The sequence below is a fragment of the Strix aluco genome, chromosome 6, assembly GCF_031877795.1.
Source record: "Strix aluco isolate bStrAlu1 chromosome 6, bStrAlu1.hap1, whole genome shotgun sequence".
Taxonomy (NCBI): Eukaryota; Metazoa; Chordata; class Aves; order Strigiformes; family Strigidae; genus Strix; species Strix aluco.
The window spans coordinates 35,385,793-35,408,341 of NC_133936.1; the positions used below are offsets into that span (position 1 = coordinate 35,385,793).

The window sequence follows — 22,549 nt, forward strand, 5'->3', positions numbered from 1 at the left end:
GGGCCACTGATGGTTTCATGGACCCTCGAGTTCCCTGGGCCACCATGTAATAAGTGCTACTAACACTCACGCTTTGCCTTAAATAGCTTATAGATGTACTGAGTTAGGAAGGCGTTTTTCCTATTCTGCAGAGCCATTCTAACATACTTAAACCAGTAGCATTTCCTACTAGTGCTGGCCCATCAGCATACAAGTGACTGAAAGAGAAGCCAGAGCAAGCTATCAGCAGCTGGCTCCTTCTTGACATCAGTCATAGCCAAGTCAGAAGAACAGTAGTCAAATGTTCCTTGTGTCTTCCATAGCCTTGGCCACCGATAGCAGCAACAGCAGGGAATGTTAAGGAAAGCCTAAGGTCTCAGTTGTTTCTTTGTAACATGCGTCCTGAGTAATATCACTACAAAGAGTACAAATGCCATCAGCTCTAAACTGTAGGGTTTTTTTGTTATTCAGGCTGTAGTGTAATAAAAAAGTTAAATAATTACCCTAAACACTCTGGAGGACAGTTGCGAATCAGCCTTACTAATGCCTAGAAACCCTTCAGACAACACTCTCAGAAATCAGACTTCTAATCTTGAAAATTCTCTGGTAATCTGGATTATATTTATTTTCCATTGGCAAAAATGAAAATGTGTACGGACATAAATGTACGTGACACATAGGTTGCCTGTCTATCTTGCATGTCTGACTTACTTTATAGATTAATAATTTAAGCATCAACTACCATTCCAAATAGTAATACTGGAGAAGAATTTTAAAGACCTCAAACTGCAATATATTTTAAATTTTGACCCAGCAGCACCAAATTTTAAGTCAATGGAGCATCACTAAAATAGAATGCAGCAATTGATTTACAAAACCTGTCTTACCTTACCCACCTTTAGATTTATTAGCTAAACAAAACTGGTAAACCTTTGGACTCTGAGGTGGGTGGGGGTGATCTCCCTGTAGCAACAGTGGCTGAACAAATATAGATGGTTTATACACAAAAGGCTCAAAAGGAGGAAACGGGTATTGGAAAGTTGGCTACTAATTAACTCAGGCCTATCTGGGAAATGGAGACAGAAAGTGAACTGAACTACAGTTTCAATTCTAGAGTTGAACTTTCATTTAGCTATTTACCGAGCTGAAGCACTTTAAAAACATGGCTGAGCTGTAGTTTTTTTTATGAGATGGGTAAATACTGCCCACATTCTACATGTCAGATAGGTGTGAAAGATTAACTCAAATCTGTGAACAGTTCCCCTTCCTGGACAAGAAAGGTGAAGGTTACACAGCATGGTTCACCAAAATCATTGGCAAAAAGTTTCCAGGTATTTAAGATGAAGTGACATCTTCCAGGGAGGATGTTTTCCTTCACCTTCTAGAAATAACTCCACATACTCCCGAGAGATCTGCTTCTGGTTGTTATTATGCAGTGACAAAGTCACAATCCGTTGTTGCAGTCATTTTGTTGTGAGTGATTATGTTACCTACAAGCATTATGACTGCTTATTGTGAATAACTAACAAAAGCAAATGAATTACTGTGAAACAGAGAGCGGACTGCTTGTGCAAATACCCTACAACCTCCTGAAATTGCATGCTGGAGGACCTGACAGAATTTTGGCCTTTTTACTCCTGCAAATACTAGGCTTTTTTTACTTAAAAAGTGAAGAAGATGGGAAATTCTCAGATAGGTGGGAAACTTCCTCTGAAGAAAAAGATAATTTAAATATTCCTGAAAAAAGGAGTGTGGCTGAGTGAGCGCATTTTAACACGCTATGGATTTGTTTGTCCTGTGCTAAAAAAAAAATCCTCGTTTTCTTCTGTAGAGCTAGGTAACAGCTGATAGATGGCAGCATTACAGGCTTGCGTGTGAAGCAGTGGTCGGATTATTTGTTTAGAAAGAAAAAGCATGCATCCCTTCTAACATACATACAAGACCCTGCTTGGATATCTGTTTATAACAGTTTACAGAACAGCTTTTCTTTTCTTTTTTAAAGATGCGGCAGATACATTCCATGTGTTGATTTGTAAAGCAACACAGAAATTCAAAGCACGTGGTATCTGAATCCTCTTCCTCTGGATTCCATAATCCTGGATCATTGTGCTATGTGGCATTTTCTGGTATACGCACTGCAAACATATAGATAAGCTATACTTGTGCTTTAGCTCAATAATAGGAGCTACCTTTTGTGCAATGACAAGATGCCATTTGTTATCACCAGTGTGTAGCATCTTACTGTTTCAACTATAAAGTCAATGTTGATATTACACTGACATGGTAAAGGTTACTTTCTTCACTTCACAGAAGTGAAAACTAAAGCAGAAAGGTGAAAAAGCTACAAACTTACTCCCAAATGTCTGCTTTTTCTGACTATTTAAAGAATGTTGAAAATTGTATGTTGCTATTGTAGTTAAGATGACAGACAGCTGTACCTGCAAAATTCAGCTGTCTCTTACTAGCAAGAAACTAGTCAATGGTGAATGTTCCAAAAGGCTCACAAAAGCTACAGGGATGCTAGTGGTGGCACAGGAAAAGGAATGTACAGTCCAAATGCATTTCATGATTCTCCTGCTCAGTCATAGGGAAAAAAAAGATTTCCATTAACATTTTGAACTGAAAATGGATTTTTTTTTTTAACATAAAGTCTCTTAGAACACTGTTTAACTTTAGCATAAAACAAACAACAGACGTTTATTCTTGCTGCTGGCCAGAACTTCTTAAATTTTTTTTAGGCTACAAATGTCAATAAAATCACTTTTCAAAGTGTCTTAAATTTACAAAATAACGTCCCAGGCTAATTCTACACAGTGCTACATCTCCTAGGCAGAAGCGCAGCCTTTAATTCAAGCAACAGATTTGTGTGCTTTAATATCTTGGCAGGTCCCAGATTGAAACCCTGCTGTTAACTCCTGCAGTTAACCGTACAATAAAGCATCTTCTCACTCCTAGAGCCTGAAGAAGTGCTCTTAGCAACAGTTCTCTAAGGTAGTGCCTGCATTTTTCTTGGCAGACAGAGGTGTGTCAAAGTATGACTAAATCACACTGTGTTGCATGTTATTTCTGAAATAATTATGTATTCCCATATACTGCTCTTAGCAGCATGAACCTCCGTTCCAGCCTGCTATCGCAGAGACAGAGAGTGAGCAAGAGAGAAGGAGGACCTGTCCAGGTCTGGACAGGGGAATCAGTGGCAGCATGGAATCCACAGGGCAGACAGAAGAGTGAGATTACAGAGAGCAGCTAATGGTACTAGAGACCATGTACTTCCTTGTGAACAACTCAGACCTATGCTGTGCCCTGCCACAGCTGCCACCGCCTTTCTTCACCAAGCAGTATATCCCTGGGGAAGTATATCCACTGCATGAATGAGGGCTCCAGGAACCAAGTACTCTGTCCCTGTCACTTCCTTTGCAAGTTTGTTTATGATCCAGGATGACCATATTTCTTTAAAAAAACCCCAAAAAACTGAACGCTTTCCCTTCTTACTTGCTACACATTCTTTCCACCAGGTTAATAATTATACACAGAGCTGGCAAACTGAGTTGCATTGAAGCTGGCATTTGCTCACAATTACCCCATATTGGAGGCCCATAAATTATACTTGCAAACAAAATGTTTCTGCAGCAATGAATGATATATGCTTATTTTTTAATAGCTTAAAGGTCTCTATTTATTCTGCTGACCTACGTTTTTCCTCATTTTTAAGTTCTCCAATCTGCTTTGCTGTCCTTTGCATCATTTGTCTCATTAAATGAGGTCTCTTTCCCTAGGCAATGTTCTGCAAAGGCATTATTTTATGAACAGTTTCAGTTGTACTCCAGAATTAAATAAATAGAAAGACATTTTGAAAAATATTCTTAATATTGACTTTCAAAATAAAATGTAGATCTTTTCAAGTGAAAATTAATACCTGCACAAGGTGTCAGATGAGTAACATGGAAAGGTTTGAATACACACACACATCCATTTAATAAGATACTGACTGTCACGCTGTCAACCAAACTGCCCTGCTGAAGAGCCTCACTTTAATTTAGAGCAACAAATTCTTAAAATAAACATCTGAGGTTCTCTCTGTACTAATCAAATCCCTGGGCTGTCAGAAAGCTACTAATTATCATCAAATGCTTTTGTGCTTAATTCATTATGATTTTGACTGAAAGAAAATGAGGTAACTAGGTGTTCACTACAACCTCTGAGAAGGAGAGGTTCGGTAAACACATGACATTTCAGCTGAACAACAGGTAAAACAGGGAGGCCAACAGGAATGTTACATACAGGACCAAGCTCCTAAAATAGATTTTTAATGATTCTAAATGTTTGGGGGTTTTTTTACTGCTTCTCGAATAATATAATTCCACCACAATAGATCATACGAGGAAAATTTCAGGCTAACAGTAGTTGGCAAGATAAGCATATAATCTGCATTTAATATCTGATGTACATTCATTGATATAAAAGGTATGAAAAGCACTACCTTTAAAGTTAACTGAACCAATGCTAAATGAGAGACAGAATTACAGGTGGGCCAATAGTGCTTCAAAATGCTGCTGACAAAGGAATTACTGCAATGTTTTAAAGTAAATCAGTCAAGTGACATGAACTTACTATTTGGAATATTGTTCCTCCTCAGGGTGGGTATGTAATTCCAGTAGATTATAATTACGAGTTACGTAAGATTCAGTGGAAGGTTATAAAGATATATTTAAAATATTAATCACAATTCAGAAATAAGACTTTTAAAATATCAGGATAATTACTTCCATTAAGGTTACATCTCCATTGATACTGCTCTAGCTCTTGCTAACATAAGTCCATCAGCTGATCTTTATGTTGTGTCACATGCAGATGTGTTAATTAGGCTTATTCATAACTTCCTTTGTTTCTGAGCTGATCAGTGTAAGGAATTATGCCTGCATTTTTCATTCCTACTCTAGGGTAAAATCTCCAGAGCTACATGAGATAGGCTGGCACGGGGGGAGGCACTCAAGTCAGTGAGCCCAGTTTCCTCCTGCATTGTATCTGTGCAGTCCTGGTCTGTGAAATGGGTCTGGCAACCTGCTATGTCTTGACAGGAACGTAAGTTGCCTTGTGACAGGATTTCACACTCTGGTGTGCACTCCTTTTCCATGAAGAAAGTTACTTCACAGGACTAAAACCAAATATCAAGTTTGATGTTTCTACTCACTAGGAGAAAATTACATGCTCTATGCAATATTTTTTAAAAATCTCCTATACTTTGAGAGTCAAATTTCATTAGTTGGCTGTTATTGCATCTCTTTGAATCATTACAGACTGATATAAGATTCTGCATCAGTAATATATATGGAAAGTCTGATGCTGGTGAGAGATCTAGTCAAAATAAACTTATGGGTAGAGTTTTGGATTGAGAAGAATGCATGTAACTAACTCAAGTTAGGACAAATTTGATTAGGATTACAGATTGTGAAACCTGTATTCCAGGTCGCTAAATCAAACCAAGTCAGAACCTGAAAGCTGTTCTGCACCTATTGTTCTTGGAGTCTATCAGAGAGATTTCTTAATGGCAGTACCACTTTGCACTCTATACCGCTAGTCTTACAAGTTCGGTTTTCCTATACTAGTTTCACTGCTATTTTCATGTAATACAAGCAAAGCACCTCAAATAACATCCTGTTAACATAAATAAGCTTAAATATAATTTCTTATAGAAGCACAAATTTAGAGTAAATCTTGAATTAACTGATATTCTGGGATAGTGCTATTTCAAGAGGTCCAACAGGGATGGTATTTTGCAATACAGACCCACACTGTGAAAACCACATGCCTTTTTCTCTTCCTACATACAGGCAGCTCTGACTCTCACCGAATCAAGCACATACATTGTGAGCAGAACAAGAGACATGATGACACAACGGGATGCAATACAAATATAATTTGCTAAGCAGACTCCTGACGTCTTGTAGGCAAGCTTCCCTGAGCAAGGAGTGCTGGCTGCCACGGTACCATCACTTGCACTCCCAGGGAAAAAGAAACTCGGTTTCATTCTTTCCAGACCTGGGAAACTCAACCTTAAGAACTAATTATACACCCAAAGACACCCTCAGCAGTAAGATATCCTTGGGGATTTTTTTTGGTCCACTAGAAGTTAACTGTCCTACCAACAGAAATTCACTTTCTTCTGGCCCCAATCCCACACACACTCCCTACAGCTATTTCCACCCACACTACAGCTCTTTTTAACTGTGTTTAAAAAGCTGAGAGAGAGAGAAATGTGCTGCTGCTGCTAGTGCTCCTCCTCCTCAGGTGGGCGGGTTGGGAGCTGGTCAGTTTTCTACAGCATTTCTCATTGCTGGATGCGTGGGAGGCCGAGAGCAGGAAGGGAAGGAAGCGGCCCTCTTAGGCAGGGAGGCATATCAAAGCAAGTGGGAAGCAAATAGCCCCTTCCCACCTGCACATGTGCAATTATATGCAAATGAAAAACTAACACAATAGATCTGCAAGCAGAGCTTTCCAAGCTGTGGCCTGAAAAGTATCAAACAGCTCGGGTCTCAAAGCCAAATTCAGGGGTGACCAGATCTCTAGGAAGCCAGCATTTTTCGCTCACGAAGAAGAACAGACCCGTGGGGAGGGAAGGGAAGAGGGCGTTCCTTACAGTTCTGGGTTTGTACGTAGGTGGAGGGTGGTTTCGGGGGGGAGGAGTGACAGATTGCTTGTGGCAGCAGGGAAGAAAGATGTAGGAGGGTGTTTGCCCAGGGTCCCGTCTAACCCAGGGGATACTGGCAGGGTGGATGCAGTGCGAGCGGTGTGTCTCAGCCGGGGCGGTGGGAGGGGAGGAACCCACTGGTGGATGGGCCTTGCCTGGAGCCTCTCTCCCAGCCTCGGCAACACGGCTGCAGCAGCACCCAGCCACCCCCACGCTTTCCCCGCTGCCCTCTGAGGCCAAAAGAAAATGGAAACTACTTCACTCACCCAGTTGCATTACGGATTTGCTTTCATCCTCTTCCAAACACTTCTAGTTCCCCACTGATAAAATGCAAATTAACTGGTAACAAAAAATATTTTTTTTTCTTCCCCTCTCACACAATTTCTTGTTACAGGAGAAATTCACTACTGCATGCCCTTAGCTGTGCCCTCATCCCAGATCTATGACTTCAGACGTTATATGGATGCATTATCTGACAAGTCTCTGACCAAAAGCCCTGGGGAAGGCACTCTGTTCCCACGGGATTACTCACATTACAGACAAAAGCAAGAATTTGCTTCTCCATATTACATACGTGTTTCCTCTGTTTCAGTCCTTCTCTGGGCTGGCCTATTGTTAGCAAGTGGAGAAACAGATTAGTTTTCCACTTATTTTAAGTCTACTCTCACTGACATCAGAGGAAGACTGTCCACTGCAGACCTGAGCCTTTAGTATAAGGTGTCCACGTTGGTGCAAGGAAATTTGAACCTGTGTCATCTGCAGAGGTGTTTTAGAGTATCGTCAGCTGAGACTGGACTAAGAAAAAACAATTTGAGTCCTGCTTGTCAGTACAGTAATAATCAGTTAGCAGGGATGAACTGGAAATTTTCCCATTCTTTTCCTCAAGCCTTCACAGATTCATTTTTCCTTACCTTCATACACTGTAAGGATGCATTTACTACCCACACATAGAGAAATTAGATGCTAGCTGTTAGACCAGCAGAGAAAAAGATTAAATTTACAGCAAGCCTGGACACAGGAGCATGGGACATGATGAAGTACTCGTACCATTTATTATCTGGTCTTGGTGGACTACACTGGGAGACCTCAGAGGCAGGTGAGTGAGAGGTACAAATTAGTGATTAATTAGGGGTATACAGGCAGCATACAGAGAGTGGCTGAGCTGCTCTTGGAATCCTTGGGAGCAGAGCTCCCACATCCTGAAGTTCTATGTTTTTCTGGAAAAGAAACCAAAAAACCCCAGAAACAAAACCCGAAAACATCTGCTCAGCTCTAAAGTCCTCCTACAGTCTGCAATTTGTTTTCTCTTTCCAAACCTGCTGAACACACTGCCAGGAAATTTCTCCAAGGGGAGGAATTACAACCTGCCTATGCTTCTGGCTATTGCACTCAGACTCCCTGAGTTCCTGGCTTGGTTACTAGGGGTGCTGCTCACCCCTAGTACATCCAGTCTCCTGCAGCCCTCTTTGCTAATAGTAATATCATCCATAAACTCCCAGGTTAAAGTCATCTCATTCTGCTTATTCTCATGCAACTCCATGATTTTCACTCTTTTTCCTATTGCTACTTATAGGAGTCTTTGATTTACTTTTTAGAAAACATTTTCACTTTGATATTCTACTCTGCAAAAAATGGGGTGTGCAGGAGAACTATTATAAATCAGGATGATATCTGAGTTACTTTTTGGACTGCCTGCAGTCACTAAATGACTGCCTGTGAGAAAACTGCAATTTTCTAACACATACCACTGCCCCACCCCCCAAAAAAACTATAGGTAAATTCAAGCCACCACCAGCATGTTTTAAAATGAAGAACACTAGGCTCAAGGAAGATGGCTCTTCTGTCACCACCTCTTCTTCTTGAAACCAATTTAAAAAAAAAAAAAAAAGGGAAAGAATTTAAAGAAAGCTTTAAGCATAAATTCAGTGTCAGTACCGTGGAAAGAAATCAGCAGCTGTCACAAGACAATGCTTGCTGTTACTTCATTGTTTACAAATGAGCAGGCCCCACTCTTGTTCTAAATCAGACATACAGCTGGAAGACAACAAAGGAAGGGTCTACACCATTATTTATACTGAAACCGGAGGGGAACAGATTAAGATCAGCATAAGTAAAAGATTAATCAGACCACTGACTTCTATTTTGGACTCTAGAAACAGACATCTTATGTAATCATGTCCTGATCACAGCCTTGCCCATGCGCACCATGTGCAGGTGGAATTTATAAAGAGATTTCCAGGGGTTTCAAACAGCCTCCACCTGCTCTTGGTTAGCTTACACACAGAGATTTCTTCATTTTCACACCACCACTAACAAAAAGATTATCCTACAGAAAAGTTCTGTTCCTATTTGCCTGTGAAACATATAGACTTTCAGACATAGGATATGAAATACAAAAATGTTACCTGCTTATCGAACTCCCCATAATTTGGATATGCCTGGATGAGAGATGCAGAGGTATCTCATCCTCAAAAATATTTTTTTAAAGATAAATCTAAGTAAAGGTTCAGATTTGGCAACAGTGATAATTTGGTGTCATTTAGACTGGTTTAGATTTATTTGCATGGTACTTGCTGTAAAACAGCATAAAAGGCTGCATATACTCAAGATGACACTAACAGGCTGCATCTTTGGTGATCATATAATCTGTAGGTAAAAGTTCAAATAGTCTGGATTGCCTAATGAATTCAATTAACTAGTTCACAGTAGGCAGTCTTCCGATGCCTACAAAAGCACCTCATGTCCTGTTCTCAGTTATTTTTTGTTCACAGTGTACAAGACTGAAAACCAAGACTGCATTATACAGAAACGTTCTGTGTCTTTTTTTGTGCCTGTTTAGTTTGATTAAGATTTTTACAACCCAATTTAATATACCCTGAGAGTTACTGCAACGGAAATGCCAATACAGATGACGCTGCTATAAGCAGGGCCTGAATCATTTCTTGAAATGAAGAGCAAGGTTGCCCTCTGGGGACTTCTCTAGAAGTGCTTCAGAGAGCTGGGATTTTTTTTGTTCCAGCAAAATAATTTTGTTACAAGGTTTTAAGACTTACTTTTTTTAAAAAAAATTACGAATGTGAATCAAGACAGCCAGTGCTAAGAACTTGCTGCATTGAGAGATGATGAAGCTACATTTCTACCTGATGCACTGTATCTTCATTTACCCCATGGTTTGTCACACCTTTCGGTATCAGTCTCATGCTGGTATGTGTCAGCCTAAAAAATCAGGTCTGACATAGTTACTGAAATAAAAGTGAATTTAGCATTATGGACTCCTACTATGCTGTCCATAAAGTCTCAAATGCCTTAATCTTCTATTTTTTAAAAAATGGCAATTTTCCTGGTTGCAATTTCTGAGTCTAAACAGACTGAACTCTATTAGAGTATATTATAGACTGAACATAAATATGCTGAACTCCTGCTGTGTTTGAGCTCACAGTTCTGTCTCTAGCTACTGCCGGGACAGTAACCACATTAGCTACTTAATCCCTGTGTTTACCTTCTAGGATAACCAGCTTTTGGTGGGATGTTACATTAAAGCAGCTCCTTAATCCTGGCTGGTTAATCAATGTGTCAGTAGCTAAGAGGGCAGCATAGGTGTGGCTGCAGGTGTAAAGGATGAGGAGAAACAGGGAGGTCAGAAATTAAGAAACCGGTTTTGCTGCTGAAAACAATCCAATGTCAAAATACAGTTTCAGTCCACAAAGTTCGGCTCTGACAGTAATTGGGCAACGTGGCTTTCTCCACCTTGCACACCAACCACCACGGTTTATGTTATTGCTGCATTACGGCGCCATTTGCCTCACCGATGAAGTAACAGCCTTCACCTCGTCCCCTCACAACCTCCCGGCCTAATCCAGGATGCGGAGCAGCGCCGCTTCAACCCAAATTCTGTCGAGGTAAGGAAACCACTTCATACAACTGCCCAGAGGGGCCTGCAGCCTTTGGCGGTCGCTATGACTGGAAAAGGGCTGTTCAAGGGGTAAGCAAAAGCGGCCGCCGGCCTCCGCCCCCCCCCCCCCCGGTTGCCCTCCCGCCCTCACGTACGTGAGGAGGGCGAGCGGGGGAGGGCCCGGAGGCCGGCGGCCGCCCGGGAGCGAAGAGCCCGAAGGAAGCGACGTCCCCTCAGAACTGCCCGTTTACCCGGGACAGGTTGAGGGGACGCTGAGGGCGACGAAGCGCGGCCCGCAGCCCGCCGACCGCTCCCCCGCGCATGCGCCCTATCCCACCCCTCCCGGTTGCCCGATGACGACGATCGACCGCGCCGGCTGCCGCCATGGCGGCCCGAGTGCTGAGGCCACTGCCCAGGTAACGGGGAAGCGCCGGTGGCCGCCCTGAGGCGCGGCGAAGCTTCCCCGGCGCTTCCTCCCCCCCCACTCCCCGCCGAGGGGCTTTAAATGGCGCCGGCCGCGCCCGCAGCCTTGCGGCAGGGAGCCGTGGTCTGGGCAGGCCTCTAACGCTGGGGGTTGTAACCCCCTGAACCGGTATAAAATATAATTTAGGCCTAGATTAATTTTCCCATTCGAAAACGAGCATGCGCTTAAAAACTAGTTTAGGACACCAGGACGTTAACATGTAACACGCTCATTGGCCGTGTTTTGTGCTTAAGTAGCTGAAAGGTGAAGTTGCTCATTAATGTTAATGCAAGCCAGTGTCAGAAGTCCAGCAAATGCCGTCGTTAACTGTTCCTCGATAGAGTGCAGTGACAGTTAATAAATAACAACCTCATTACTTAAATTGAGTAGCATATTCACAAAATCTCCCAGTACAGCTATCTCCTGTCAGCAACAGAAGCGTGAGCCTTGCTCAAGCTGTTACATAAACCCTATGTAAATGTATATATGCACGCAAGGACACGAGGGCAGGTTTGTTGTAATGGAAGCTTTAGAAATGCTCAGTTTTTTAGACAAGACCATTTTTTAAAAATGCTAGCATTTAAACATCCAGAAAAAGGCTGTAAATTTTTAAGATGCACACTGCTAATTATCAAACATATCCCCCAAACTCTTTGTCCTCTTATTTCCAGGTCCTCCTAACTTGGAATTGAACACATCAAAAACATTAGTAGTTGGCACTGGTATCTGCTATCTATTTGCTAGTAAGCAGTTTCCAACTGTTTTGAATTCAAAACTGTACTCTAATTTACTTGATTTTAAAAGAACGTAAAACAATTGTGTTCAGAAATTTTTCTGACAAAGCTTTGCTTAACTCAGTAGTCATATTTTGGGGATTGTGTAGCAGTTTTATGGTTTGAGCTCTCCTTTTAATACTTCTTTTTCAGGCTGAATCCATTCAACAGACTGCAAGTAATATTACAACATTTGGTAAGAAGAACATCTTGTTTGACTGAGTTAGAAGCTTTTAGGACTCTTAATTCCCACCCCCACCCCGAGACAGACAGCACATGCAGCTTCTAACGTATCTGTTTACAGTGGTTCTGAATGCCATCATTTACTGCTTAGGCATGAAGTTTCCCAGGTCTTTGAGCACCTTGTTACAACTTTCTATTATAATGTACACTAAAGCTTAATTATTTTGGCTTTACCTACTTTTATAGTTAGTTTCTATGTTAGCTTCTGTATATGCCTTAAATATTATTTAACTGTGAGTTTGAAATCAATTGTGAAAATACTTCAGTGATTTGTTCTCTACTGTTAGAAGTTACTTACAAAGCAATGTGCACATTTGGGTTTGCAGTGTCAAATTGCTGGTAGGGACACATGGAACTGTGCTATAACTGTTGCAGGTATTTTCAGAATGTCAGTCTTAAGGAACCATGGTTTTGTGGTTTATTGTTTTGTTTTTTCTTCATTGTCAAAGAGTGTGTGACTTAAAAACTTGTCTGAGGTTTATTACTCTGAAGGACTCAAACATAAAGTGGTTTCAAAAGAACTGTTTAGGAAGTGCAAATATATCTCACAGTACAGTAGAAAAGCCTTTGCATACAATTCCAAAATGCATGTTTTATGATCTTAAATAGTGAGTTTCGAGAATGTTTCCATAAACACTCTTATGTTACTCAAGGTATCTAACCAATGACATTTGCTTTATTTATTTGGTTTTGCATGTACAGAAGATGTCTAAAAATGCTGATTCAACAGCTGACGTGTTGTTGGAAAAGAGAGGAGGTGCAGGAATAATAACTTTGAATAGACCCAAGGCTCTCAATGCACTAAGTTTTCCTATGATCCAACAAATTTATCCACAAATAAAGGTTAGTAGCTCCACTTCTACCCATGCACTGTACATACGTTATCCAAAATCAATTTTAAAATTCAGTCTGATGCTTCTTAGTGTCCTGATTTAAAGAATGGAAGTCTGTGTGAGTGCATTGGCCAATGGGCTCAGATTTGTAGGATGGAAAAGAACATACAGTTTCAAACAAGGTAGAAAGAGGAAAAAACATGTCAAAGGAACAAGCTGTCAGACAAAGTTAAGTTTAGCATTTGGATAGATAGACACCCATATTAAGACCAGAACTGAATTAAAGGCAAGCAGTGCTCAGCATTTATATGTTCCTTTTGGCAACACCCAGCTGGCCAGCCGGCATATACGAATTGCAAGCTATACAGTGCTGTTGCCTCTTGGTTGGGTGCATGTTTGTGGGAAGGCTGTGTGGCTGAAATAAAAGATACAAGCCATTAAGAAACAAGGTGCTGCCAGTGTCACTCAAAGAACAACTTTATGGATTTACAGGCACTGTTTCTACAAGCTAGTGAAGTAATATGAAATATGATGTAATATGCAAATAGTCCCTTCTAATTTAATAATATTACTTATCACATGCACAAAGTCAAACTTATTAGATACCAGTATTTGTTGGATAGTTGCCTGCCTCTTGATAGGTAGTCGTGTTGCAAATCTATGCATTCTTTGAAGAATATTTAAAGAAAGAAATACTTAACCTGTAGTGCTGAGTACCAGGCTTTATTTGAAGCACAATCTTAGAAGGTGGCATAATTTGAAGTACAGTTGCTGGTATGCAGAAATGTCTTGTCTCTCTTATCTGGGTACACTTACTTGAATAAGTGATACATAAGCATAGTTTAAGGTGGGGAAACCCTATAAAAAGCATCTTTTTCCTCAATACAGTTGCACCACTGCTGAAGTCTTATACCAGTATTCAGACACACCCCCCGCCCCCATAGTCTTTGTACCTAGCAAAACATCTGTGCACAAATTGGTTTGATCCAGTCCTTGATTAGCATTGATTGCAGTCATTTTGACAAAATCCATCAACAATTTACATGCTGTTTTCCTCATCATGCATCCTAGATTTGCACAATTTTCATGATTTGGCCTCAAACATTGTTATTGTATCTTCCATATTCCCAGCTTCTGCCCCAACTTTGTGTTCCCATATTGTTTTAGGGAGTGCTACCTTTCTTCAGAGATTGGGAGCTCGGCACTATTTTAAGTATGGTTTGATTTGCTTTTTGAAAAAGTAAAATGAAAGTTATAGACACTATACAGGGAAAGCATTTTTTGCACAGACTTTAATCTTACGTGGAAACATGTACTTCTTTTCAGACTTGGGAGCAAGATCCTGAAACGTTTCTAATAATTATAAAGGGAACTGGAGGAAAAGCTTTTTGTGCTGGGGGTGACATCATAGGTAAGGGCTATAGTCACTTAAACATTTGACATATTTTTTTCCCAGTTACTACTTTGTATTGATTTCTGTTATTTACTGTGACTCAGGTAAACAGAGGTTTGCTACACAAAGAGAGATTAGTTGTGCTGACTTCTTATAACACCTTGGTGTGCAGATGCTATTTAAGTTATTTGCCAGGAGACAGCTGTTGGAACTTTGTATGAAGGAATAAACATTGGGGTTTTATTAGTAACTGGTAATAGCAGCCAGTCAATTCCTGGGAAGAGAGGGTTCTTGTCTCTACCTTTTTCTTCCCAGATTTTAATTACTGACTGCTTCTTTACAAGAAATTTGAAGGGTCCTAATAGGCAGTTCCGTTACTACTGGATAATTTGTGTCTGACATTTGAGATGTTTAGATACTGAGCTGACAATGGTGATCACCCTATCTGTGATTATTTTGTAACTGTGAACTGTAGGAAATCTTCAAACTGTGAAATTTAGCAGTTGTTTTAAGTTTTAGGTAAACAAGCATACAGGTTATTGTTACATTATGTACTGCTCTAACTGGCTTCTCCTTTTTAGTATTCAGAGTCTTCCCTATCATCAGTTTTAAGTGACTGTTCTATGTATTGATACAAAATATCACAAACAAGACTACCAGACACTGGGAAGGGTTCCCTAGTGTAGACGATGAACTGCACTCTCAAAAGTGTGTGAGTCTCAATAGTCAAATTTGAAACTTTGCATTCATATTTAAGTTTGAGCAAATTTTCTCAAATAAAATACAGCAGGATGAAGTTGCTATTTGTTTGCTGTAGGAAAAAAAGCTGTTATCAGGTGAGATTAATTTTTTTACTTGTATTTTCTATTAAACTTAGAATTAACTTTAGAATTTTTATTTCTCTTAAGCCATTTCAGATGCTGGAAAAGTTGGAGATAGACTGACACAAGATTTCTTCAGAGAAGAATATATCCTGAACAATGCCATTGGTATGTTTAATAGCAAATTCTGAAGTACTAGTTTTCATAATAGTGGCTTTGAATGTAAATTCACTTTCTCTCTTTGCTAATCTATAAAAGACTTTGATAACATAATAGAAGTAGTAATTGGTGGGTTTTTTTAGCTAAGTTCAATACCAGTAGAGTAACATATGTCATTTTTATACCTTGCATTTGTTTCTTTTGTTTAAACTATTATGATAGCTACCTTATCTCATCCCATTGCTCTGGGTAGTTATATTTCCACTATGGATGAATTAAGTCTTAGATGCAGACAGTGCAGTTCTTCACTAAATATCCTTGATCTACTTCAAAGATGACATGAGATAAAAATAGATGCATGGAAAGTCATTAATATTCAGCAGAAGGCAGAAGATCAAATTATGTTAAAGCTTTCCATTTAAATAAATTGCATAAATTAATACTCAAGCTATGAGTTAACTGCCTCAGTTTATTGCAAAGAACCTAGGAGTATGTGGTCTTAAAGTAGCCAACAGCAAAGACACTGGGTAAAGTTTACTGGGGTAAAGGATATTAAGAAAGGATATTAATTCTTCAGGGTAAAAGTCAAGAGTTGAATGTTTTGGTGAGAAGAAACGTCTCCATACATGTTAATTGAATACATCTTAAGTTTTTAAACATTGTATAAAGTGTTAGTCACTACAGGAAGAGAAGTGAACATGTTGCATATCAATTTAGAGTCACAGAAGGGCATAGAGCTATTAGAGTAATTTCTGAAAGGTTATTTTTCCTTTGACAGAGTTTACAGTTTTAGCATGTTTGTCATGTACCCTTCTCGCCTTCAACAAGAAAAATAGTTTAAGGTTTTATGCACTTGTGAAAAATTAGTATTACCATGGCAATTGGACTAGATGATCGTTGTATGTCTCTTCCAACTAACTATTCTAAGTCTATTCAAATATTGCAAGGGCATGTACTTTAAAAGTTTGTAGGGTTTGTGGGTTGTTTTTCTTTTAAATGATTAGGGTGTTCTATGTCTATAATGCATGTAATTACAAAACCTAGGTTTTTGATAACCGTGGTATGATTGTATTCTTTTAAGACAGATTTCTGCCAAAAAGATTTATTTATATCTTATGTTTTACAACTTAAAAATACCCAGGGGAGATGCTTTCACAGCGTTTGCTATTGGAAAGGCATGCGTCTATAGAAATTTAGTTCTAAGACTAGCATCTAGAGCCCATGAATTAGCTTATATGTTCATGTAAGAACAAAGTTAAAAATGCAATTCTGTTATATTTTCTAATTACTAATTTGAAGGATTGAACTGCCTTTTAAAATAGTTCTGGTTTTAAACAAGGATCTATAGTTGCTGCAGAAAAGCTAGCAACGTGGTTGCAGCAGATACCCCTATCAGCAATAGGTCTGGCCTGAAAACACTGAACATGAGGCAGTGGTTTCATTCACAGTCAACCTGAGAATCTTTCCATGAATGGTAATTGAAATCATCAGGTCTTTAGTTTTATGCCTCCTAAACGCCCCAGCAGATAAAACTGATAGATAATACTGTGGTACTTTAGGACATTATGACCTCAACCTGCCTGCACCACATTCAGGGTTGTAACATGCAACAGAGTTCGCAGGACAGAACATGTTTGCATTGCAGTAGTTTACAGTCACATTTCAGCTGAAACCTACCAATGCATCTGGCTTTGTAGTAAAGCACTGGAGTGCTGGTGCACACTCTGCACTGTTAATCCAGGCTGTGAGACCAGGGGAAAATGGAAACTTGTATGTCAACATCCTACAAAGCTATTTAGAATAGCCAGATGTGGCTAAATTGTCAGGTACTCACTTAGCAAACAGTCTGACATTTGATGGTTGTATAATGTTCTCTTACAACACTCAGAAAGCAAGAAGTCAGTAACTGGTGTTTCTTTTCATTGCGTAAGAATTACATGAAGTACCTTCATTATAAGTTGATATTTTGTTTAATTTACCATTTATTTTCTGTTGCTCTTGCTGAAGTAAGACATGGGGAAATATGTCGTGTATACAGTTAGTCATGGGTCCACTCTTTTGAAAAAATGTACAATTTTTTTTTACATTTCTTACAGGCACTTGCAAGAAGCCATATGTGGCACTTATTGATGGCATTACAATGGGAGGGGTAAGTTAAGTACCTTGGTGTGGTAACCGATATAATTTGTTTTAAAGTAACATAACATTCTGTACTTCAGTTGAATGAAGTGCACACATGGCATTTCAAACACTTCAATTCAGGAACAAGTATTGTAATCTGAACTTTTGTCTCGTCCTTGTCAGGGTAGATTGCTGCTCTGCTAGTGCTTCTGGTGTTCTATGATAGCTAGTGCAACTGTTTTCTCTGAGGATCTGGCAATTGTGTTGAGAAAAAAAGCAGAACCTCAGAAAGGTTTTCAGAATACTGAAGTGTGAGTTTGTAGATCATACAAGAGCTGAGAAGAATTTTCCAGTCAAAGTGTATTAAAAATAGAACTATATAAAAATACAATTAAAGGACAACTGTTTGAGAAGTTGGAAAAATATCATTCTAAGTTATACTTTAACAGACATTTGAGTTCTGTATTTTTCTAACAAATAGTCTGGAAATGCATCTACTTTCTCACCTCTGCAGTACTCCTAAAACACGAGTTAAGATCCTGATCCCCTGCGACCCCTCCAAGGCTGCACCTTATTACTAAAGCACATGGAGAAGACTCCATCACATTGCTAGTTATGCTCAGTGCTAATAATTGTTTCAGCAATTGTTGGCTCTAAACACCATAAGTAGGTAGCTAAAAGAGCAATACCATGCTTTTCTACATGGTAAAATGCTATTCTCTTCAGTTTGACATCTGTTGGATATATTTGCACCATAGCAGGGAGTAGAATACCATAATCTTAAGTTATTTTGAGTGATAAATTTGACAGCGAAGTCCATCTGCCATATTGTCACTTAGATTTCTATTGTTTTCACGCATGTCAGTATGATACGAGTGTACAGTCTAGTTAAGTTTGTCAAAGACAGGATGCAAGAAGCATGACACATGATCCATGATCAGCTGTCATGACTCTTCCCTTTCCATCTTTCCTTACACATTTCATTTTGTCCATTTTGGTTGTGGCCTTTTCAGCTTGTGATCTAAACATGTGATAGCTTTCTTCCCCTTTGCTTCTCTGCTACCAAGCCCCAAAGACCTCAGCTAGATAGCCATTTTTTTCTCCCAATCTAGTATATGTAAATTGTTTCCAGCATAAAGGAGACTAGTCTTGTAGCTCTTGCAGAAAAAGTTTTTTATTGAACACAAGAGACCTGGAGATTTGTGGATAAGAGATAGGGAAGCCATTTGTTTTATGGCATTTTGAATAATAGCATGGATAGCTATGAAAGCAAAACTGCCTAGCAGCTGATGTCTTTTTAGAGGTCCTATAGATTGCTCATTATGATTGTGGCCTAAGCAGGAATAGAATTTTGTCCTTTGAAAGGAAAGTATTATTTTGGACTGAAAAGAGCATAATGGAGTCAGATGATCCTGCACTCCCTTTCTTTTAAAGAGCTTTTAAAAGAGAGCAGTTAGTCTGAAACCTTACTTGGATACCCAAATTTTAGTATAGGATACCCAGATTTCAGTGGGACCTTGACAGGGTTTAACTGCCATTAGTTTGAATGACAACTTGCTTGTTTATCCTCAGTTTGATGATACTAGTAGCAGTTCTCTTCATTTTGGGGTAGGGGACTAGAATGAACAAGTATGCAACCTAATTTAGGGGAACACAAGGGTGGTCTCATGTTCCAGATTACTTTTAAACTTTTTGTTTTTGACCTTGAGTGTTAATTTGCACTTGATAATACAGCTGCGTTTACTCTGAGATAATGTCCTTTCTACAGGAGTGCATGTTTTCATCAACATGTTTTCCCGCACCCTGCATTGGCAGTACATGGAAGTATCTACTGATAATTTAACAAAGGAGGTCAGCAGCAGAATTTCTCAACACTGGTTAATTTTTATGTACGTGTTTTATGTTAGTTTGGAGTTGTCTTCTATGCTTTTTCCTTTCAGTCACGTCCCCTGCCTGTAAGATTTGTTTTGGTTCCTCTAAACGGACCAGTGCTTACACAGGATTTGCTCCCATCTTTCCCCCACCCTCTTCTCTCACTATTTTCCACACTGGGAGCCTCATCACAACTGACTTTAACCAAACTTAAGGCTTGCAGCAGTGTTTTCTGTTGTGGTACAAATAGGTTCACTGCAGTGGTATTTCATAGGTTAAAACCTCTATAACAGCCCTTGAACTTGTCATGGTCATACTGTTACCTTGTTCTGCTTGCTCTGTCCTATTGTAATTATTCACTAGAACCGCATTCATGCGAAAGTTATTCAATTCATGGTATAATTAAATGCTTTGTTATAAATCACTCAGATGCTAGATTCTATGTTTTTAACACAATCAGGTCATATTTCACATGCTCAAGGTCTGCCTATCTTAGTCCGTGCAAGTCAGTGGGAGCTGGAAACATTTGTCACTTACAAACTAGAGTAAATGCCTTTAAAAAAAATTTACATTTAAGCCCTTGGCTTTAGAAGAAAGTGGTTTTAGCTTGTGTTTAAAAATCAAGGGACACTTCTTACTGCAACTTCACTATAGACCATTTATCTATGAATGAAAACGCAAGCAGGTCAGTCTCAATCTTGCTCAAAAGCAGCCCTATGCACAGGGACTGCTCTGTTGTTCTAATTTAAAAGAAATTAAAAGTCCCACAACTGTATTAGAAAATCGGCTGTTATGTGCTTAGGGAGTAAAAGAAGCACACATATCATAGATTGTGATGGTAAAATTTGGAATTGTATAAAAAAAATTAACTGGTTTCACTTCAGCATTGTTGGCTAGAGGCTGGTAGGTGGCTTTCTTGAGCTTAATTAGCCAACAGATGGGGCTGTGGAGCTTGTTTTCTGCACCTTCCTGTCTATCCTCATGTAGTTCATCAAAAATTGATATTCAATATAAATGTATCTTTTCGTACATATTCAGAGCAGTAAGTTCAAGTGACGAGTATGTTTGATGAAGCAGAGATGACTGCATTTTACTAAAAATTAGTGAAATAGTTATAAACACCACATTAACTGGTAAAGGGCATATACTGTTGAAGGGAACACTGGACATGTACTCTCATGTTGCTAAAAACTACTACTCAGATTATTTTAGTTGACATCCATCCATAGGTTATTTCCTTGAAATGCAATACCTGAGCATTAGACAAGAAGTGCAGAGTATTTAAACAGACTGTTTTTTTTTAAATAATATTGTCTGTAAATGAGGTCCTAAGTTTGGGACTCTCGGTTCTAGAAAAGTCCCAATCTTTTTTTGAGTTCTGTGGAGATGAATAGAAGTGTGCTTTATAAGCCCAGTCTAAACCTATGGTTTTAAATAGGGCTTTACCACAAAATATATTACTGTGTCAGATACTCTAACAGACTAAAAGGATTAATAAAAATGTATTTTAAACTTGTTTCAGAGCCAAATAAAGTACTCTAGACAGATATGAGGGGTGGCTTTTAGATGATTTTTGGATTTTTTCAAATCACAACATTGGGTTTAGAACTCAAAGTGAATATTTGACAGAAAAAAAGAAAGAAGAAGAAATACAGGGTGTAGACTTTGGAAGTTAAGAAATGTGGTCCACGTCACTGGACTAACTTTATGTAAAGCATACTTAAAAACTTTAGTGGCATATTGCCAAAGCAGAATACATAATTTTCAGGAGCAAAGGCCATTGCTTTTAGTTTAGGGAGGAATCTACCACAGTGTGTACAAAGTACCCCCTTCCTTAGTATCCTATTCTAGAGCATGCATGATTTAGAAGCTTCCTGAGCTAGCCTTTATTTCAGAACCACAGTGCTAAATAACCATCAGTAATCACACTCACCTCACTATTCATCTAGTATTTTTTGACATTAAGTAGGCTTGATCTTCAGAAAGGCCTGTGGCAATCGTTTCACATTTGAATTTTGTTCTTTGTGAAAAGCAATTTACTGCTGTTTCAGGCCTACTGTCTAATGTTATTGAATGTTTATGTGTTTAATTATTAATAAGGCCAAAATAGGCCCCAAGATACTTATTTTCTTACTGATGAGTAAAGACTGTTGCTCAAACTTAGGAATTCTTGGTTTTGGACAATTATATATAGGATTTAATCCTTTAGACTGACCTCTTACACAGTACATTTGCTAAGTTTATTTTAGCAAGTTAGAGGTTTAGAAAGGTTATATCACTATGTTACACTTCTTGCTTTAACAATTAATGCTTTGAGTTTTAGGGTGAGAAAACATCTTGCTGTGGGGCAAGTAGATTTTAACTTATATGGTAACGTGCAACATTTTCAGTACAGAAATGGAGTTTGATAGAGTTGCAAGCTCTCTTAAATCCTTTGCAAAGCCCTGTGCTTTGAGTTATTTCAAGAATCTTATTTTCTAATCTTCATGTTTAGGGAGAATAATAGGAAGTTGGAACTTTAACATAGATCACAATTTAAAGAGATAAAGGTCATTCAACCTTACCTCCATCCCCAACTCCCTCAGATTTCGGGGCCCAGTATGTAAGAGCGGTAGCAGTACACAGTACTGACTGCTTTATTTTCTCCTCAGTAGAGAAGGACCTTGGATGTACAGACTGGGAGTATGAGAAGAGAACCTGTTAACTGGGTCTTTGGGCTCATGAGTGGCTTTCCATTAGTTTTGTCCACACACTTAGCAGTACAGGTTTTCTAGGCAAGGTCTTTTACCTAAACTGAGAGTTTACATCTAAGTTACTTACATAGAGTATCTTTAAGGTGACTATTAGAGAGCAGAATTTTTTAAAGAACTGTTGGAGTCTGTGTTAGTCACTCAGGTAATAATGTCAAATATGTTAAGCTTTAGACTATACAGAAGTATAGAGCTGAGACGATCCTGAGGATTATTCTTTTGCACTTGAAGTAGGGCTAAATATAGCTAGATGACTGCTTAGCCAGTTTTCACCTAATGTGTTCAGAACTTTCTTACAGCAGGATTTCTGTTTTTTCTAGATGTCCCACCTGAGTGCTTAGTTATTCTTTCAAGTGAAGATTTCCTCTCTAGTGTCCAGTTTAAGTCTTTAGTATGTGTAATCAATATATTCCTGTCTTAGTCACAGCTCTCTAAGAATATTTTGAGATACTTGTATTCTTTGCTCCTAGCTATCTCTCTTTAATAGAGATAAGGATAGTGATTCAGCCTGTACTATAGATTAAGTCTCTGGGTCTTACAATCCTCTGGAATCTCTCCAATT

General features: G+C 39.1%; 1 protein-coding gene across 4 annotated transcripts in view; it reads left to right on the forward strand.

The window, feature by feature from the left end:
• Positions 1-10,513: 10,513 nt before the first annotated feature.
• The window catches only part of HIBCH (3-hydroxyisobutyryl-CoA hydrolase), a 47,696-nt gene continuing 35,660 nt past the window's right edge, over positions 10,514-22,549 (forward strand). The window contains exons 1-7 of one of the 4 annotated variants that reach the window (XM_074829611.1): positions 10,873-10,975; positions 11,694-11,765; positions 11,949-11,991; positions 12,741-12,881; positions 14,198-14,282; positions 15,173-15,253; positions 17,341-17,393. In XM_074829611.1, coding sequence (XP_074685712.1) covers positions 12,744-12,881; positions 14,198-14,282; positions 15,173-15,253; positions 17,341-17,393 — 357 coding nt within the window. In that variant the 5' untranslated portion in view covers positions 10,873-10,975; positions 11,694-11,765; positions 11,949-11,991; positions 12,741-12,743. Of the gene's footprint in view, positions 10,567-10,745; positions 10,976-11,693; positions 11,766-11,948; positions 11,992-12,740; positions 12,882-14,197; positions 14,283-15,172; positions 15,254-17,340; positions 17,394-22,549 lie in introns of those variants that run through there. The other 3 variants (XM_074829608.1, XM_074829609.1, XM_074829610.1) reach the window with 3 other exon arrangements.